The 20552-nt window shown below is 35.7% G+C and overlaps 2 protein-coding genes across 3 annotated transcripts in view; both read left to right on the top strand.

Moving 5' to 3' along the window:
• Positions 1–1948, top strand: part of LOC306885112 (oxidation resistance protein 1-like) — a 51109-nt gene extending 49161 nt beyond the window's left edge. For both annotated transcript variants that reach the window (XM_079441454.1, XM_079441455.1), the window contains one exon: positions 412–1948. In XM_079441454.1, the coding sequence (XP_079297580.1) occupies positions 412–547 (136 nt within the window). In that variant the 3' untranslated portion in view covers positions 548–1948. The remainder of the gene's footprint in view (positions 1–411) is intronic.
• A 4771-nt stretch (positions 1949–6719) lies between these two features.
• On the top strand, positions 6720–18558 carry LOC306885004 (zinc transporter ZIP4-like). Its single transcript, XM_079441310.1, has 12 exons — positions 6720–7017; positions 7390–7689; positions 7812–8001; positions 9068–9207; positions 9632–9803; positions 11217–11389; positions 12232–12390; positions 12721–12813; positions 14957–15011; positions 15569–15721; positions 16100–16287; positions 17005–18558. Exons 1-12 carry the CDS (start codon positions 6817–6819, stop codon positions 17131–17133), a joined length of 1953 nt encoding a protein of 650 aa, XP_079297436.1. The 5' UTR covers positions 6720–6816; the 3' UTR covers positions 17134–18558.
• The last annotated feature ends 1994 nt before the right edge of the window (positions 18559–20552 follow it).

Here is a 20552-nt window from a genome sequence, read left to right on the forward strand (position 1 = left end):
TTACAGTATTTTTTCACAAGTGCCTAAAACCTTTAACAGTAATGTTGCTTTGCAGGTAGGTTTCTTGAAGCATCTTGGAGACGTTGCCACAGTTCTTCTGGATTTAGTCTGTCTCAGTTTGTTCTGTTTCTTCACGTCATTCCAGATGAACTGGATGATGATGGTGAGATCAGATCTCTGTGTAGAGCACTGGCTGTTGTCAGACTCCTTGTGCAAATCTCACTGGATTATTATAATTAATGGCAAAATTAATGTTTGGAAATGTAAACTGATATTTCCTACTGACACACTACAGCAAAATATAAAAAGAACTGACATAACCCATTTTTTACCTGGTGAAAATACTAGCGTTCTAATCATTTTGGCCACCACTGTATAGTATATAAATTAATTCTAATTTTCTACTCTTAGGGGTGAGTTTGCGCTGTGGTTGGATGGCGACCTCTATCATGGCAGAACTCACTCATGTAAGACCTTTGGAAATCCAATGCTCTCGAAAACGGAGGACTTCTATGTGCAGGACATTGAAATATGGGCCTTTGAATAATACTCCCCCACCCCCCACCCCCACCTCACAGACTCAGTACACAATAAAGCGGGGTTATAAGGCCACATCACTAGACCCCTATAGCTGATTGTACACCCTCCACTTGGCTCCTAAGAAGCCCTGATAGAGGCAGAGCAGATATACAGCATACACTATCCTTCATTTCTGGAAACGGTCAGCATGGTTGGGTGTTTTTCGCTGGTGTCCCAATGAAAGTTTCTTTACTCATTTGCAGCCTGAGGTCCTCTAGTTTTGAGGATAAGGAAGGGCGCTAATGGCTTTTCCAGAATGTTGTAGTACTTTCCAAAAGAAATGTAGCTCCAGACCTTCCCAAGAGTCATAAAACAATGGGTTTTCAGTCCTAATACTTTCGTCAACTGTAGCATTGTGTCTATTTCAAGCACTTTAAATATCTAACCTCAAAACCCCATTATTTATCTGTGTCTGTGCGCTCACACAGGCTCTATATACTCAAAAGCCACAACTTAATGTAATATTCAGTACCGTGTTGCTGTAAAAATGTGCAGTAACATGCAAATTCACGTGTGGTGCCCTTTTCATGTCCGTATGCTTTCCTGCAAGTCCTTCGTTTGTCTCTTAGGAAGCCATTTTGATGGGTGGGGCATCTGAAGGAGTATATATACATATATAAATACATATAGCAATTATATATTTATACCTTTATTAGTGTACTGTGTACATAACTACTTCCCATATTGCTGTTATGTGTGACAGTGACATGGTTTGTGCTACTTTCCTTGTAAATTTGTTCCAATAAATACATTTCTATATGCACACGACATTAACGCTAATCCAATGTGAACGTGGAGTTTTCGTCAGGTAACCGGTCTCTCGAGACTGGCTCTTCTTGTCAGTGGTAAACTGGGATCCGTATATAAGGTGACCTGGGCGTTCGAGGGTGATGAAATGACTGGTGCAACCAGAGCCAGTCTCCGAGGCTTAAGGATGACTGCTGTCAGCAATCATGAGAACGCCTGTTACTGCAGTATTTCCAAAGAGGCACATCGACACACAAGTTGTTGGAAAAACTGTGAACATTGATGGGAAAGTGGCTTTTTTAGCAGTGTTCTGACTTGAAGTTTAAGCCAAGCGATGGCAGTTTCCCATTGTGGCCAGCTGAAAACATGCCCAAACATTTGACCTGACTGTGCGCGTCTGTTGTTAGAGTAGACGTCTTGCTGTGAAGGTCTGATGCTCTCTGCATGCCGTGGGATCGTGGAGCTGAAGGCCTCGGACGCCCTTCTGGGGCCAACTACACATGGTCTTCCAGTATTTGATGCCCATGTGGAAGCTCAAAGAAATGTCATTAATCCTCTTGAAGATCCCTGACAGATTATGTATCAATGTAGTAATCACAATAAAATCTATGTAATAATGGTGTTTTGGTGGTTTTGTGTGTGTATGCATGAAGGAGAGAGACTTGAGGTCTTCTCATCTGAAATTCCGCATGTTAAAAAATAAATACCTAATGTTGTGTCAATCACATTTACACACTGCCTCCAAAACTTTCGTCCGGCATAAAAAAAAATTAGGATCAGGTTCGATTTTTACTTCACAAGATGTGAATTGATGGACTGGAGTCGTGTGGATTATTGTGATGTTTTTATCAGCTGTTTGTTCTCTGATTCTGACGGCACCCATTCACTGCAGATGATCTATTGGTGAGCAAGTCACGTAATGCTAGATTTCTCCAAATCTTTTCTGATGAAGTAACAAACTATGGCTTGGATGCAGAGGGTGAGTACATTTTCATCAAACTGGACAAACAATGCTTCCCTACAAAGGCCAAAACCAGTAACTATGCCACCACTGGAGATGCTTTATTTTAGTCAAAGATTGATTGTATATTCATTTTCACATTCAGTTTTCTCTGAATGCAAGCATAATTAAACCAACCCCCTTTGTCAGCGCAGATCGTAGTCTAAGGGACCCATTTTTCACACAAATGTTTAGTTACTGCAAGAAGTTTTCCCAATCAACTTTTAACACAAGATGTTGAAAATATGACCTTGTATTCTATTTTAATTCCAAAATCCAGAAGCAGATACTCACTGTCTTGTGAAGCAAACAATTCATGCAGCGCCTGTGCGAGAACATCCTCTACAAACGAATGAGATGCCTTCCGCTCCCAATGGAATTTCTTTTTAGCCTATGGAAGGGGTCAAATAATTGCATTTTCACATATTCTCATTACAAAGCATTTAATCACTGACTCTAATAGAAGTGCACTACATATAGGACAAGTTAGATCTATCTTAATATACAGTAATTGGTTGTAATACTTTATCTATGACAAAAAAAAAGTATGATCCATATTCATTTTATGACATTTTTATATTAGCTCATGTATGTATGTGGACTGAAACTTTAGTGTTATAGTTGATCGTTAATATAAGCAATCATAAAAGGATAGTTCACCCAAAAATGAAAATTATGTTATCAAGTTGTTGAGTTCTGTTGAGCACAAAGAAAACACTATGAAGAATGTGGGTAACCAAACAGCATAGTCTCCATTGACAAAAACACAATAGAAAAAGAAAATGTTTGGTTACCCACATTCTTCAAAATATCTTCTTTTTTTGGTCAGCAGTAGAAAGACAGTCATACAGGTTTGGAATAACTTGATGGTGAGTAAATGACAACAACTTTCTTTTGTTGGTGAACCCTGTAAAATAAATTATTCTTGTCAATGGTTTCAATATTCTGACCTGGCAGTTGTAGATGGATCTACTCAGTCATGTACTGGCTCAGGTTTTTTGGCAGACGTCCCTGTATGTCCACCAGAACGCGCGTGTCGGTGGAAGAGATCTGGAAGATCAGAATCGTCCATGGCAGCTCAGAACAAGCTCAGCATAGTTGGGTTTATACTGAGGAGAGTTCTGTTGAGGCAAACCAATACAATAATAGTAGTGTGTTACATTTTCAATTCACAATGCAAAACTCAGTGTTTTGTTTTCTTTCAAAAGCAACAGTTTAATGGTTGTGAAATAGTAAGAAGTTAATGACGTTATGCCAGAGCATGTCATACCTTCATTATGCAGCCGACGAAGTTGGAACAGATCTGAACCCTTCCTGAGCCCAAACTCTTGTCTGAATTTTGAAAAACATCCATCTGCCACCACTGTTAGAGGAGCTCGTAACCTCTGCAAAACATATACTCAGAAAACTGAAACTCACATTTTCTGACATTTATGAAGTTAGGCTACATATATGTAATCATTATTTAACCATATTGTTTTACCATTATTTTTTGCTTATTCCTAAACTTATGCTTTTGAAGTCACCCAAGGTTACCAATAAAATCTGAGCTGATTTTCACAATTATGAACGATGCTGAAGACATTATTTTAAGCCTAATTCCGATTTCCACTTTTTCCACCTTGTTTGTAAATTTTTTATTAAATGAAGCATTTTAAATACCTCCGTTTGGCATTAAAACTTTTGACATTTGACTGCTTTTGTTATATTAATAAGTACATTACAGCTCATACATAAATGTGATCCTGGACCACAAAACCAGTCTTAAGTCGCTGGGGTATATTTGTTGCAATAGCCAAAAATACATTGTATGGGTCAAAATTATAGGTTTTTCTTTTATGCCAAAAATCATTAGGACATTAAGTAAAGATCATGTTCCATGAAGATATTTTGTAAATTTCCTACTGTAAATATATCAGAACATAATTTTTGATTAGTCATATGCATGCTAAGGACTTAATTTGGACAAATTTAAAGGTGATTTCCTCAATATTTAGATTTGTTTGCACCCTCGAATTCAATATTTTCAAATAGTTGTATCTCAGCCAAATATTGTCCTATCATAACAAACCATACATCAATGGAAAGCTTATTTATTCAGCTTTCATATGATGCATAAATCTCAATTTTGAAAAACTGATACTTAAGACTGGTTTTGCGGTCCAGGGTCACAAATATAATTTATGAAATCTTCATTCACTCACATTATGGAAAGTTTTTGATATTTTTTAACTCCACGTTATCGAATTAGGTAATATTGGTCCCTTTTTACAAATCAGCAAAATGTTTTTTTTTTCAATATCCAGGGCTGTATTACCAAACTACATAATAAAGATATGGATGAATGGATGGATGTGGCCTTTTGACTAACCTGTATTTACCCAGAATATATGTCCTTGTATTGGACACCTGTGACACAGCCATTTTCTTCCTCAAGGTACGTTACTGTGCCTTCAGTGAACCCCACACTCAACAAACACCAGGTATGTTAGTTATTAAAAATACTTAGCAATATTTTAAACATGCAAAACACATGTTGACCTTACTTTGGCGCCGCCAATGCAGCTATTCGCAGACCCATGATAAAGCGACTGTGGTGGAAGTCTGGTCTTGTGAGTATCTCCACAGCCATCCCACTTTCATTATCATGAATGATGTACCCATTCACAATGTGTGCGTCCAACCGCTCAACTGACTCTACAAGAAATATGGATTATAGGTCAGATGTCATTAGCTAGCAATGAAAACTGAAAAAACAAAAAGAATCTCACTTTCCAGGTTTAATTCTTTGAGAGCACGATATCCACCAGGGTTCAGCAATTCACCCACTATTCTGTCAGGCTCTCTAAGACTCCTCTCAATCACTGTAACCTTGCGTCCATCTCGCCCCAAGAACCGCTGACAGTGAGGAGCCCAAAACACCAGCCCCTACAATGATGACATCAGGTTCTGGGGCAACAAAATCTCCAATGTTGGTGGTGTTATTTTGTAGATAGATAATAGATAAATAGTAGATAGACATAATAATAGATAATAATAATTCATTAAAAATGAATAAATTAAAAACAAATAAACTGATATTAATTTAAAAATAGAATTATGGTTCTGAGGTATTTATAGATAGATAGATAGATTATGAATGCCATTTTATTCTTATTCACTAGTGGCACATCTGGTTGGCATGTGCCAGTGGATTGTGGCATATACCACTGAAAATTGGGGAACATGATGAGCATAATTTGTAATGTTTATATTATTTTCCTAAACATTATTTTCCTTTACTCATGTACTTTTTACTAATTACTACATTTAAAGTGGGCTTATACACCAGTTCACTACTCTAAACATAAAACATATTTAATAACAATATAGTATAGGCCTAATAAAAATATTTAATTGGTGAAAGGAGAAACTAGCATATTGATTTTGGATCTGTTTTATACCCTGCATGATTTTGAACGAATAAAAAAAAAATCATACAAAATAAATATCCAGCTAGTCAGGTACTTCCATAGCCTACAGGAGGCGACATAATATATACATTAGATAATGAACAAAATCCTTTTTGAAGGAGAATGCAATAACTAAACAATTAAAATGAGAACGTCATACATGTAATAAAAAAAGAAACCAGCAAATTAAAGTCTTTTTGTGTTTATATAACTTGTATTTTAATAGAAGAACGTTGATCTAAATGTATTTTAGGCATTCAAAACAAATATATTTTGCTTAAAATATTCAAATCACTCTCTCACTTTTGATCTGTTGATGATCTGTTAACTTGCAAGTGACAAACTGCTCAAAAAAACAAACATACTCAGAAAAGTGAAACTTGCAATTTCTGAGATTTGTGAGGTTAAAGGCTCCACAAATTTAATCATTATTATTTAACCATATTGTTTTTACCATTTTTTTTTTCTGTGCTAATTCTTAAAGCTATTCTTTTGAAGCCACCCAAGGTTATCACTGCTTAACATACAATATTTTTGACATATTATGAAAATGTTTTGACATAGGCTATTACACCGTCCTGCATCATATTTGCTGAACAAAACCCATTACTTATTACTATATGGGTGCTGATTCCAAAAATACTGTCTGCTTTGCTCTTGCACGCCACAATTTATCTCAAAATATGCTGATATGATTATGATTTCAGATTTTTTTTTAAATCATTTAATCGGTTGATGATCTGTTAACTTAAAAGTCACAAACTTCTATAAAAAAAGAGGGAAAAAAGTGATAATCACACAAAAAAATACATACAATGTTGTTTTAATGACTCGAAGCCCAGATGAAGGGAGTTAATAAAAAGAAAAAAAAGAAGGGAGTTTCGTTTGACCAATCAGCGTTCAGTGTGGAGGACAACAGGCCATTACCTGAGCAGATACACGATCATTTGTGAGGAGCTTTGAAGCACCTGTGTGCATGTGTGTGTGTGTGTGAGGACAGTCCGTCGCCGAAATAAGGTTAAGGACAAAACACACACCATGGAGACTAGAGGAGTTGTATTTCTCTGTGTGACCTGCCTCGGTCTGTTTACTAGCACGCGTGGCGGTAAAAAGGACATTTATGCAAAAATTGTGGATTTAGTGTCTCCAGGTGAAGAGTTCCTCACGGAGGATGCGCTTCTCTCGGTGTTTGAACAGCTGGTGAACCGCGTGCAGTGCTCCGGTGTGTCGTGTGGAAAGGTGATAAGTGATAAGTGATGTTTTAATGACAGACATATTAATTTATTTGGGAAAATGAAAAAATTTAATTATATTACATGTTATAGATCTGTTATGAAGAACATATAGCTAGAGAGTGCCAAGAACATTACCAGCTCATATTTAAAAAATTGTTTTATAAGAGTTTTTTAAAAAATAAAGAAAATTAAGCCATTTTAAGGATCATTAAGATTTGTCTCTATACCAGCAAATACCTCTTCATCACAAGTATCCGTTTCACATTTGTGAAAGGCAACTGAAACTGCACAAACTTTAACTGCAAATGTGTTCCAGGTTCAGACTCCATCATTACACAGAAATATTGAAATCACTCTCTTTCTCTCCTGTATATAGTGCCTGTCTGTTGCACATCTGCACCAGTTGTTGAGTAATTACAGCAGCTCACAGGGGCTACAGATGGAGGATTTCTTCACGATGGCCCCTGGATGCTGTCTGTTCCTGAGCGCTCCGCTGGAGACCTGTGAGGCCATACGGGAGGGCCGCTGGGGTGAAGAGACCCATCACTTCATCCAAATGATTTTAGGCCATGACAACACCTCCAGCAGCCATAATGAGATTAGTGCCACAGAATATGAGGGTTTGGAGCAGCTGTTTGATGAAATGGAAAAATACTATCAGCCAGACAGACATGAAGTCAGTAACTGCAATTTAGGATTAAACTGAAAGTGCTAATTCCCCACCATTCTGTGTATAAGTAACATGGCCGTGATACACATATTAAGACACATCTGTAATTTGTTTGTCCACATTTTCAGTCCTGTCTTTCACTAAAAGACATCCTGAAAGAGAGCGGTGATCATCACGTAGAGCTGGATGCTGTTTTTGTAAATATCCTCTATCATGCTTTGCGTGGAGACTGTATGAGAGCACTTGTACTTCCTGAGCAAGAGTACTTTCTGGATTACATCTTCAGCCATTTTGCCTCTGAGAATCTCACACTTCATGGTATGACTGTTTTGATAATCCTGATGATTTTATTAACCTAAAATGTGTTTCATGTGGTTAGATTTGTTTTTGTTTTTTTGCTAAAACATTCAAGTAAAAATATGTTTTAATGTGACGGAATCAATCTGAATAAATAATGTCACACCAATAAGGTCCAGTGTTATTTTAGTATCATTTGTATAATATTATATTTATTAATAGTTTGAATAAATTACTTTTTATTTTATAAATTTTTTTTATAAAATAAAAATTATTTAAAATTATTTTTAAACATTTATTTTTTTAAATTTAATTTAAGTTAATGTTTATTTATTCATTTATTTGAAGTGACTTTTTTTGTTTGCTTTAGATCCCATTAAGTTTTAAATTTTAATCAGTGATAATAACCCTGCTTTGGCACCTTTTCAAATGATAGATTCTTCAGATGAGTGTTTACACTGTAAAAAATATTTTCTTATTTAGTATTTTTGTCTTGTTTTCCATTACAAATATCTAAACATATTTAAATCATACATTTACATGAAATGGAAACTGACTTAAGTCAATCAGGTCTTGTTTTCTGATAATAAAAAAAAGTCAAAATTAAGGGAGTTTATGCTTAAAACAAGAACAATATCCAATAAAGAAATATATATATATTTTTTTATACTTTCTTGGTTTATGTTCTGTTCAGGAATCTTGAATCTTAATTAAACAAGACGAAAATACTTAGTACGAAAATAATTTTTAAGTGTAGATTTCTGTGTTCTGCATTTATAATATATTTATGCATTTGACAGATGCTTTGTTCAAAGCATTTTCCATTGCATTCAAAGTAAAAAAAAAAAGATCAGTTCAGGCATCTGAACTGGGAATCGACACATAACCTTGGCTTTTCTTGCACAAATGGTTAATATAAAACTTTAAAAGGTCTCTCTGGCTGCAGCTTCATGTTTTTAATACTTGTCCGTGTGCTTTAGTGTTTTCTGAAGTGAAGCAGTAAGCACATTATTTTGTTTAACGCTGAACATTTGCGTTCTTTTTTTTTTTTTTTTTTAATGATGCCATTATTACTCCGATTTTGAAGAGCTTCTGAAGATGCTAAACCTGGGTGGAGAGGAGCATGACCATGATGATGCCCACACTGATGATGAACCCCACCGCAGCGGACCAACCCCCAGACAAAGTCATCAGGACAATCACCATAGCAACAGCAGCTGGGACACAGTAAGATACTGCAATGTTTGCTTGGGACATCATGAGAAATCAATGCATGCTACACAAATCAAATCATTTAGAGTTTGATGAAGAGAACAATCATTCAGATGGGCAATAAATTATTTTGAGGCCTGTAACATGACATATCAACATTAATAATTAATGTTTAGATGTCTTGATAGATGTTGTGACATACGGTGCAATCTGAGACCATGCAATCTGTCTGTAATGATAATCAGAGTGAAATTAAGCCAGCTAAAAAAGCCTATCATTTGACATCCATGCAACTAATAATAGTGCACACTAATGCATGCATGCTTGTCAGACTAATGAAAGTGAGTAAAGCCAAATAATCTGTTTTAATATATGCATGTTTAAGATGTGTTAATATAATATGCATGTCTCAGATTGTATCTGGTTGTTTTGCCTGCAGACGTGTTTCAGCGCTGAAGACCTTCTGAGGATCTACCAACTGAACTTTTCATTGCTGACCAGAGATCAGTTCACACAGCTCAGTCCTGCTCTGATTCAGCAGATCCTCAGTGGAAGCTGTTCTGAGATCACTTTCACCCACATGACCCCTGATTCTCTGAGCACCGCTGAGAGTGAGTGACCTCTGTTTACACCATCAGACCAACATTCAACAATTAGTCTGAGTTGCATAGCATAGTTAGACTTGTGAATATTGACAAAATCATAGTCTAAACTAATAAGCAGTAACAAACCAAAATGTGCAGTCTGCTAATCTCTGTGCCATTCAACTGGTAGCTGCTATAAACATATATACCTTGAACTACAGTAATTTGCATTACAGAATTTATCTGCTATGACAGTAGTTGACCTGATGGCAAACGTTATGAACTGCATGTATTTTTTAATTATGTAAAACATTATGTAAAGCCAACTTAATTTGCTACTGTACTGGTGTTTTGTGTGTATACACGTATATATAAAATATTCAGAATTACAGAAAATGAATGAACGAAACATTTACTCAAACCCTTAAAACAGAAAAAATTATATTAAACATGGTTTCACCTCAACAAAGGGAAAAAAGACATCTGTGCACGATAATTATTGGTCTATGCTGGTCATTTCAAAATAGTCATATTAATCTCTCAGGAAGATATATGGCCATTTCACTACTACATGCATATTTTTATTAAGCAAAGATGCATTAAACTGATCAAAAATGACAGTAAAGACATTTATAATGCTATAAAAGATTTCTATGGTTTCCGCAAAAATATCATTTCAAGATTGATAATAATTAAAAATGTTTCTTGAGCAGCAAATCAATAGATTAGAATGATTTCTGAAGGATCGTGTGACACTGAAGACTGGAGTAATGATGCTGAAAATACAGCTTTACTGTCACAGCTTTATCCTCCACGTCCACTGTATAAATTACATGTTAAAATATTTTCAAATAGACAACAGGTATTTTATTTAAAAATAATATTTCACAGTATTACTGTTTTTATTGTATTTTTGATCAAATAGATGCAGCCTAAGGGACTTCTTTCAAAAACATTAAAAATCTTACAGACCCCCAACATTTGAATGGTAGCATAATATAAAAAGCTTAAAAACCTTATAAAAATACTACAACTAGAAAATTTAGTTTGTGAGTAAGTACAGAGTTTTTATTATATGTACTTGTCAATGATAGTGAAAGTTTAGATGATCACTTACATTTAGTTTGCATATCAGAAACATGACACATTATACAACAATGATACATGACTGCTGGCTTTTCTGGTTCTCCCACAATATTTAGTTCTTGTTAGTATATTTTTGTTGGCATCAATCGCTTAGCCTCATAAGAACAAGGAGATCTAGAAAAATTCCTAAAAACTGTGACTGATTATTTTAGTTACCATCTCTTCCTGGAGAAGAACAAAGCTGGCATTCCATCTGAATGACCTGTAGCTGTTTACAAAAAGTCTGAACGACGGCATACCTGTGACACAGTGATCTCTTTTTATACAATCACTGAATAAGCCCTTTGTGCCCAGGATATGGATATGCCACTCTCGCCAACATTATCATCTGTCTGATGGCCATGTTTGGGATCGTGGTGCTGCTGTTCTCCAGGTGCACGCAAGTGTTTCAGATGTGCATCCAGTTCTGCATCAGTCTGGCTGTAGGATCCCTCACGGGTGACGCTCTTCTGCATCTGCTTCCTATGGTGAGCAGCCGGCAAAAAAGGCTTAGAAATGTCTTCATTTAATTGCAACAGAGTGGAAATAAACAGAAGAGTAAGAGTACAGTAAATTGGCTGAAAATGTACTCAACCTCGGGCCATCCAAGATGTAGATGAGTTTGATTCTGCATTGAAACAGATTTGGAGATATTTAGTATTACATCGCTTGCTCACCATTGGATCGTCTGCAGTGAATGGGTGCCCAAACAGCTGATAAAAACATCCCAATAATCCACAAGTAATCCATACCACTCCAGTCCATCAATTAATGTCTTGTGAAAAACTGTGCATTTTTCAAGAAACAAATCCATCATTACAGCATTACTGTCACTTCTGGCCAAAATACCATATATCATATCTGAAATATTTTTTAAAGAAATGTTTTTGCTTGTAAACAGTGCTTGATCTGTGCATATTTCTCTGCTTATTCAGATGAGATGACTGTTTTACTGGAGAAAGCAATATTATGGATAGAGGACTTGTATTTTAGCTGGAAGCAACGGTTTAAAATTAAAAATGCCTTCATGATGGATTTGTTTCTTACAAACAATGCAGCCTTTTGCTTCACAAGATGTTAATTGTGAATTATTATGATGTTTTTATCAACTGTTCGGACTCTCATTCTGACGGCACCCATTCACTGCAGAGGATCTATCGGTGTGCAAGTGATGTACTGTAATGCTAAATTTCTCCAAATCTGTTCTGATGAAGAAATAATCTCACCTATATCTTGGATGGCTTGAGGGTGAGTAAATTTTAAGCAAATTTTCATTTTTGGGTGAACTATTCCTTTAGATTTAATTGGTTGGTGACTGGTTGTGCTGTAGTTCTTAGGTCTTCATGCGCATGAAGAAGGACACAGTGATGAGGAAGAGAACCTCGACTATCTTTACAAACCCCTGGTGGTCATTGGGGGCATTTATGTTTTCTATCTGATGGAAAGCATCTTCGCCATCATCACTCGACATGGTCATCATCATGATGGAGTGAGTGACGTCAAATTTCTTCAGACACCGTAAATTTATCAAAAAAGTTAAATCAGAAAATACTGTCAAGCCATATTTTTCTGAAAAAAGTTATAAAAATCAGATGAATGATATATGCTATTAAAATCCTTTAGAATATAGATGGGAATAAAACTGTAAACTGTTAAAAAAAATATATGTATTGTAATTGAAATGTGTATTTTGGATATTTTCTTTCCACTAGTCTAAAATAATGTTATGGAAACAAAATAGCAAGATGGCTGCCAAATGAACTGGCTGTTCTTGAACGGTCTGTCTTTGTAAATGACCTCTGTTGTCTGTTTGCTGCAGGAGTCTGACGCTCATAACCACAGCAAAGTTCTGCAGATGTTCCAGAGCAGCAGAACACAGCGAAACAACAACTCCACCTCACAGGACGAGCTGGTGAGCAAGTATTCTTTGTGTGAATGAAGACGTTATTATGTTACAAATCACTACACAAACACACACAAAAAAAATGGACCGAACTAGTGCTCCCTGAGGAGGTCAGATGAAATCATGTTTCACAAACCCAGACAGTAATTGTTGGAAATAAGGTCATTTCAGGATTTACAGACAACAGTCTGAGATTTTATTGCTATGTGAATCAGAAATGTTGGTGTTCATTGTTAATTAATGAATTAAAATTTACCTAGTTTTCTAGGTTAGGTTAGCTTTAGTCCTAATTAGACAAGAAGATGTGGGTTTCATAGGTGGACTTCTCTCTATTAGTTCTCTTTTTAATTGTTCTTTTTTGCAGTGTATATAATATGTATCCATAACATGTCTGATTTATTTTGACCATCAAATTCAGACATCAGTATTTTTTGGTCCGCAATTTCAATCTTATATAGGTGCATCTCAAACAATTAGAATATCAATATCAATAATTTTTTCTTGTAACTTTATTTCAAAAAGTGAAACTTTCATATATTTTAGATTCATTACATGTAAAGTAAAACATTTCAAAAGTTTTTTTTTGTTTTAATTTTGATGATTAGAGTTTACAGCTGATGAAATTCAAAAATCAGTATCTCAAAATATTAGAATATATTTACATTTGAGTTTCAATTAATGACCATCCCTACAGTATAAATTCCGGGTATCCCTTGTTCTTTGAAACCACAATAATGGGGAAGACTGCTGACTTGGCAATGATCCAGAAGACGAACATTGACGCCCTCAACAAAGAGGGTAAGTCACAGAGGGTCATTACTGAAAGGTGTGGCTGTTTACAGAGTGCTGTATCAAAGCATATTAAATGCAAAGTTGACTGGAAGGAAGAATTTGGGTAGGAAAAGGTGCACAAGCAACAGGGATGACTGCAAGCTTGAGAATACTGTCAAGCAAAACTGATTCAAACACTTGGGAGAGCTTCACAAGGAGTGGACTGAAGCTGGAGTCAGTGCATCAAGAGTCACCACGCTCAGACGTCTTCAGGAAAAGGGCTACCAAGCCACTTCTGAACCAGAGACAACGTCAGAAGCGTCTTACCTGGGTTAAAGAGAAAAAGAACTGGACTGTTGCTCTGTGGTCCAAAGTCCTCTTTTCAGATGAAAGTAAATTTTGCTTTTCATTTGGAAATCAAGGTCTGGAGTCTGGAGGAAGAGTGGAGAGGCACAGAATCCATGTTGCTTGAAGTCCAGTGTGACGTTTCCACAGTCAGTGATGATTTGGGCTGCCATGTCATCTGCTGGTGTTGGTCCACTGTGTTTTCTGAAGTCCACAGTCAATGCAGCCATCTACCAGGAGATTTTAGAGCACTTCATGCTTCCTTCTACTAACAAGCTTTATGGAGATGCTGATTTCATTTTCCAGCAGGACTTCCAGCCACACTGCCAAAGGTACCAAAAGCTGGTTCAATGACCATGGTGTTACTGTGCTTGAGAGAATCTATGGGGCATTGTCAAGAGGAAGATGAGAGACACCAGACCCAACAATGCAGATGACCTGAAAGCCGCTATCAAAGCAACCTGGGCTTCCATCACACCTGAGCAGTGCCGCTGGCTGATTGCCTCCATGCCACGTCGAATTGATGCAGTAATTCATGCAAAAGGAGACCCAACCAAGTATTGAGTGCATAGAAATTAACATAATTTTCAGAAGCCTGACATTTCTGTTTAAAATATCCTTTTTTTATTGATCTTATGTAATATTCTAATTTCCTGAGACAACGAATTTTGGGTTTTCATTATCTGTAAGCCATAATCATCAAAATTTCAAGAAATAAAGGCTTGAAATATTTCACTCTGTGTAATAAATCTATATAATATATGGGTTTCACTTTCTGAAATGAGTGACAAAAAAATTGACGTTTTTCATGATATTCAAATTTTTTGAGATGTACCTGTATATGTTTAGATATTTGTACTGAAAAATCAAGACAAAAATACTGAGTCAAATCACTTTTATTGCAATATAAATCATGCATTGTGTATAATTTCTTTTTTTGACCATCAAAAAATATCAGAAATATGAAAATGCTGAAATATCACCGAATTCATCCCATTCTTTCTCTTGTAATACTATCAGTTTGTCCTGATTTTAGGTGGATGAGCAAAACAACGAGAAGTCCCTCATGGAGCCGATTAGCAGCGCTCGAGGTCAGTGAATGCTGTCAGGAGTCTGCGTTAGACACATCTAAGCCATGACTGTAAATAATTACACACCTATTAGAGTTAACGACATGTTTGTGATGTAACATGACACACACTTAAGGGAGTAAAATGACTTGTTAGTATTCACACACACAATGAGGTTGTAAAAGGTGTCTGCTGTCATATTTTTTTTAACACTGACGTATATACCAGTGTTATTGAGATACTATTATAGTTAGAGCCTTTTATTTTCATGACAAGCGTTTCTCATTTAAAAAAAAAAAACATTATTTGTAACAATGAAAAAAGATTTGATTGTGTGATTTATATATTATGTAATTAATATTTATTTAGATTGTATATAAGTATTATAAAATAATTAAATTAAATTATTATTATATATATGATATCTTAACTCTTGGTCCTATTATAGTCTTCATTTTCATTATATTTCCAATTATTTTTAGTTTCATCACTCCGTTTCATCCGCAGGTGATTTTTGTAATTGAATAATGTCATTTATGGTTTTGAACAGTAGTGTGAATCTTTCTCATGTCTCTCAGAGAAGCGTCTGCTGCCGTTTATGATCACCATCGGTGACGGGATTCATAACTTTGCGGACGGTCTGGCCATAGGCGCTGCGTTCTCTGTGTCGTGGCGTTCAGGACTGGCGACGTCGCTGGCCGTTTTGTGTCACGAGCTGCCACATGAGTTAGGTGAGATACATTTATTTGAGAGAAACTCTAATCTAGCCACAAAAATGCATTAAAAATGGAAAATAAAAGCTTGTTAAGACAGACTTGAAACTGAATGTTGTGTAAATATTCTTTAAAGGTAACAAACGTTTGAATACTAAGGCCTTTTAGAAACATTTGAGGTTTGGTTTCCTACATACCTACATATAACACTCACCAGGTTTGTGCAGTAACACAATGTAGGCTACATTAGTAATCAAAACAACAAAGAAAACAAATGGCATGTGCCTGTTATATGCTTCTTTTTCATGATGCAAAGTCGTTTGGATTTCTTTGTTTTAGCTTGTGAAATATCATACAGACACATTCTTGATCGGTTGTGTTTTTGTGTTTGGTCAGGTGATTTTGCTATGCTGTTGCACTGCGGTCTGTCGGTGAGAAGGGCTCTGCTGCTGAATGTGGGCAGCTCTCTCACCTCCTTCATCGGCCTGTACATTGCACTGTCCGTCTCCACGCAAACCATCGCCCAGGAGTGGATTTCTGCCATCACCGCCGGCTTCTTCCTCTACATCGCCCTTGCAGACATGGTACGTGTTGTACTTTCTGCTGCCTTTTGTAACTCTTCTCATTAACAGAGCAAAACTACACAAAGTAGCTGCCATATTGTGAGCAAATTGTAAGCTTCATCCTCTATATAACATGGAAGCCTGTTTCTGCTGCGGAATAAAAAATATTAATAATTTTTTTTTATTTTATTTTTAAACTCAGATTTCTTTGCTTCTCAAAATTGGTAATATTTTTTTTTTCTCACAATTCTTAGAAAAAGGACAGAATTGCGAGATACAAACAAAATAGTGAGATATAAACTCCCTCAAGTTAAGTTCAATCACTGAATGAAAAATTCAAAAGTTAAGTGTGACTTTATTTCACAATTTTGGCATTTTTTTTCTCACAGTTGTGAGTTTATATCTCACAATTCTTCCCAGTGGTGTGAGATAGTGATGGTTGACTCAGAAATGAAAATTTTGGCCTCATATTTTGAATCAAACAGTTGATGGTAGCCATTGACTTCCATATGTTTTCCTTACTATGGAAGTCAATGGCTGCCCTAAACTTGGTTATCAACATTCTTCAAAGAAACGGGTTTGAAACAACTTAAAGATGTGCATGATGACACATGACAGAATTGTCATTTTTGGTGAACTATCCCTTTAAGTAAAAACTTGAAGAAACATAAACACTTGAAATATTTGAGTGTAATCCGTTGATCTCAACTTCAGTTTCTCTGTTTTTTCCTTGTCTAGCTTCCATCTATGATTCATGTAGACAGTAAAAAGCCGTGGCTGATATTTCTGCTGCAGAATCTGGGTCTGCTGACTGGATGGGGGATTTTATTACTCCTGTCTTTATATGAAGATCAGATAAGAATCTAAGAAATGATGCAGGATTATACTCCTATTCTCTTCCTCAAATATGTTTGTGTGATTGTCACTTAAAGTCTGTGTAAAGAGAATTCTGAGAATTGTTTCTAAACGCATTACAAATGTTAGAAATGTATTGCTTAAACACATGACAAAGACTCTGAACTATGTAGTGCTGAATTGTGGAGTTAAACAGTTTTTCACCAATTCTGTGTTCAGGATTTTTGGGCAGGGCTAAAAAGATTTTGATAACTTATTTTACTTACTTGGAGGATTTCAAATTTGGCTGGGTGGTTAATAACACATTTTTCTGTTGTATGACAGAGTCAGAACACATTTTAATATCACTTTACACGGACTTTAAACAGTGGAAATATAAGAACATTTTAGTGCTGCCATGTTTTGAAATGGAATATTTTTAATACTTATTTTGTATTGTTTTTGTTGGGAACAGAAGAGAAATTTACAGAAAAACCACTCACATTTTCTTCAGATTTTCAAATTTAAGTCTAATTAGAAATAAACATTTACAACAGATAAATCAGCCATGCAAATCAATTTATTTACAGTAGATAAATGGCTTTTTGTGGCCATCAGCACTTTCTTATAAGATTCTATTTAAATGTATTTTAACTAGTTAATTGTAATCTGTAATGGTTGTTTCTGTGTTGTATTGTAAAGAGGAAATTGGGTTAAACATGTACTACACTTATATATGGATTTGACTGATTCATGAAATTCTGCTAATATGAAGTGAGTTTCTGTCATGATGTGTGTAGTGAGAAGTCCTGTGAATAAATAAACTAATGGTGAACTGTAGCTTTATAAAAATGTTCACTCAGTCTGTGCTTTCATAAATGTTATGTAAGGACTGTCTTCAGCATTATGGTCTTAAGTATGTATGTGAGTGTATTATTAGTTATGTTCGAGATTGCAGGGCTGAAAGCGCTGTGGTAAAGCCAATGATTTTGTCTCGTCTTCAAACCTGAAATGCTGAAGTTTCATTTGATTCTGACTCACATGACTTACACGTGCTCATTAGATGATGAGACTTGTAAATGACTGCTGTCTCTGAAAAATCACAAGTACACACCCAATTTAAAATACAGAGCAATCACTGCAAACCTTGGAAAAAAAACCTTTAAAAGGAATGCCACTTAAAATAATTCAATGGTATTTACACTGTAAGAAAGCTGGCCATGTAATAAGGCATTACTCAGAAATCCTGTCTGTATCAGGGGCAGAAATTAAACATTCGGACCATTTTTTAACATATAAAACCCTTGTGATGCATTTATGTAAACTGGACTCTAATTCAAGGGACACAACTGTGTGATCGTTGTTATTGATGTTGGTACTTTGTAATGCAGTTTTTATCTGTATTGCCCAAAACACATTTCCCTCACGAGGGCCAAATAAAGTAAAGATTGATTGAGATTGAGATGCATCTATCAATCGCAATGGCATGAAGGCATGTAAATGATGACAAACATCTGAATGAACTAGTCTTATATAAAGTTTGCGTCTCAGTTATATTCTGTCCACACAATGTGAAACACAGGTGAGTTTGAATCGCTTGAACTTGAGCTGAACGAGCTGACGTGAAGTACACATGTACAACACATGTACCTGACACACAACACTTTGTTTCTGAAAAATGAGGAAGACTCTTCTACAGTTTAGACCATCAGCGTGGGAATCATGATCTATTCAAAAACACAAACACTTTATTAAGAGTGCTTTTGATACATTTTTTCAAATTTGATATTTTCGTAAGTATTAAAGGGGTCCTATTATGCTCTTTTACAAAGTCTTGATTTTGTTTTGGGGGTGTACTAGAACATGCTCTCATGCTTGGTGAAAATCGCATTATTTTTCACATAATTTACATTATTACAATAAGTTTCTCCCCAGCCTGACACAAACGACTCGATTAGTTCCGGGTTTGATGAAGGCCGCCTTCCGAAAAACGAATTATTTTTGTGATATCACAAATACAGGAAAACAACTTTCAAATCAAATCAAATCAAATCACTTTTATTGTCACATCACCACAGCACACGTGCCTTGGTGAGTGAAATTCTTGAGAGCGTGCTCCAGACAGTGCAGAAACAATTTACATATAAACATTACTATACATACTTACAGACTTATACCGATGACAATGTGTAATATACACATAAATATACTCAGTACACGCAGTGTATACTATTAGACATACATACATACAGTTATCGATACACACATTCTACATTATGTACACATATACACAATAATATGCGAAGATGCAGCAGATTATATATAAACTGGATACGCAAATGTCATGGATGTGCATTGGCTGGTATCCAGTGGTAGCAAAAAGATTGTTGTATTAGCGCAGTAGTGTACTGGTAGTCCAGTTTGAACTGTATGGAATTAAAGTGCAGTGCGTGGTATAATGTAAGGTGGGAGTATGCTGTAGGGTGTATTAGTTCTGACTGTTCATTAGCCTGATAGCCTGAAGAAAAAAGCTATCCCTCAGTTGGCTAGTGCGGGATCGGATGCTGCGGAGTCAGCATGCCAGTTGTACGCTCCCTCAAAACTTGTGACATCTGTGGCATTGTGCTGTGTGATACAACTGCAATTTAGAGTGGCCTTTTATAGTGGCCAGCCTAATGCACACCTGTGCAATAATCATGCTGTCTAATCAGCATCTTGATATGCCACACCTGTGAGGTGGATGGATTATCTCAGCAAAGGAGAAGTGCTCACTAACACGGATTTAGGCAGATTTGTGAACAATATTTGAGAGAAATAGGCCTTTCGTGTACATAGAAAAAGTCTTAGATCTTTGAGTTCAGCTCTTGAAAAATGGGGGCAAAATCAAAAGGGTTGCGTTTATAATTTTGTTCAGTGTGTGTGTATATATATATATATACTATATATATATATATATATATATATATATATACACACACACACATATATTCCTTTGAATCAAGTTTATTTATCTGACCATGTTGACATTTTTTCTTGTTTTATGCATAAACTAACTTCATTTAGATAAATTGTTCAGGAAACATGACTTAATTTTAAGTAATTTTGCTTCTTAAGTAAATGTGTCTTGATTTAAGAATGTGTCGATATTTGCACTGGAAAACAAGACAAAAATACTGAGTAAGAAATACAAATTTTTCAGTGTAGGTTCTAAATTTATATTTATGCATTTGGCAGATGTTTTTTTTTCAAAGCATTTTCCATTGCATTCAAAGTAAAAATTTTATCAGTTCATGCATCTGGACTTGGAATTAAACCATAACCCTAGCTTTTTTAATAAAAATGGTAAATATGGAACTTAAAAAGTTTCATCAGGCTGCAGCTTCCTGTTGTTCATGTTCTTCGGATATTCTGAAGTGTTTTTAAGCATTCAAGTACAGTATTTGACTTAAAGT

This window comes from Barbus barbus (assembly GCF_936440315.1).
Source record: "Barbus barbus genome assembly, chromosome: 19".
NCBI classification, from domain to species: Eukaryota; Metazoa; Chordata; class Actinopteri; order Cypriniformes; family Cyprinidae; genus Barbus; species Barbus barbus.

What these genes read in the sequence shown, in the direction of transcription:
- LOC306885004 (XM_079441310.1), top strand. Translation starts at nt 6,817, where the DNA reads ATGGAGACTAGAGGAGTTGTATTTCTCTGTGTGACCTGCCTCGGTCTG. An exon ending in CCGGTGTGTCGTGTGGAAAG is followed by an intron (nt 7,018 to 7,389) that starts GTGATAAGTGAT and finishes TCCTGTATATAG; the next exon opens with TGCCTGTCTGTTGCACATCT. An exon ending in CCACCTCACAGGACGAGCTG is followed by an intron (nt 12,814 to 14,956) that starts GTGAGCAAGTAT and finishes TCCTGATTTTAG; the next exon opens with GTGGATGAGCAAAACAACGA.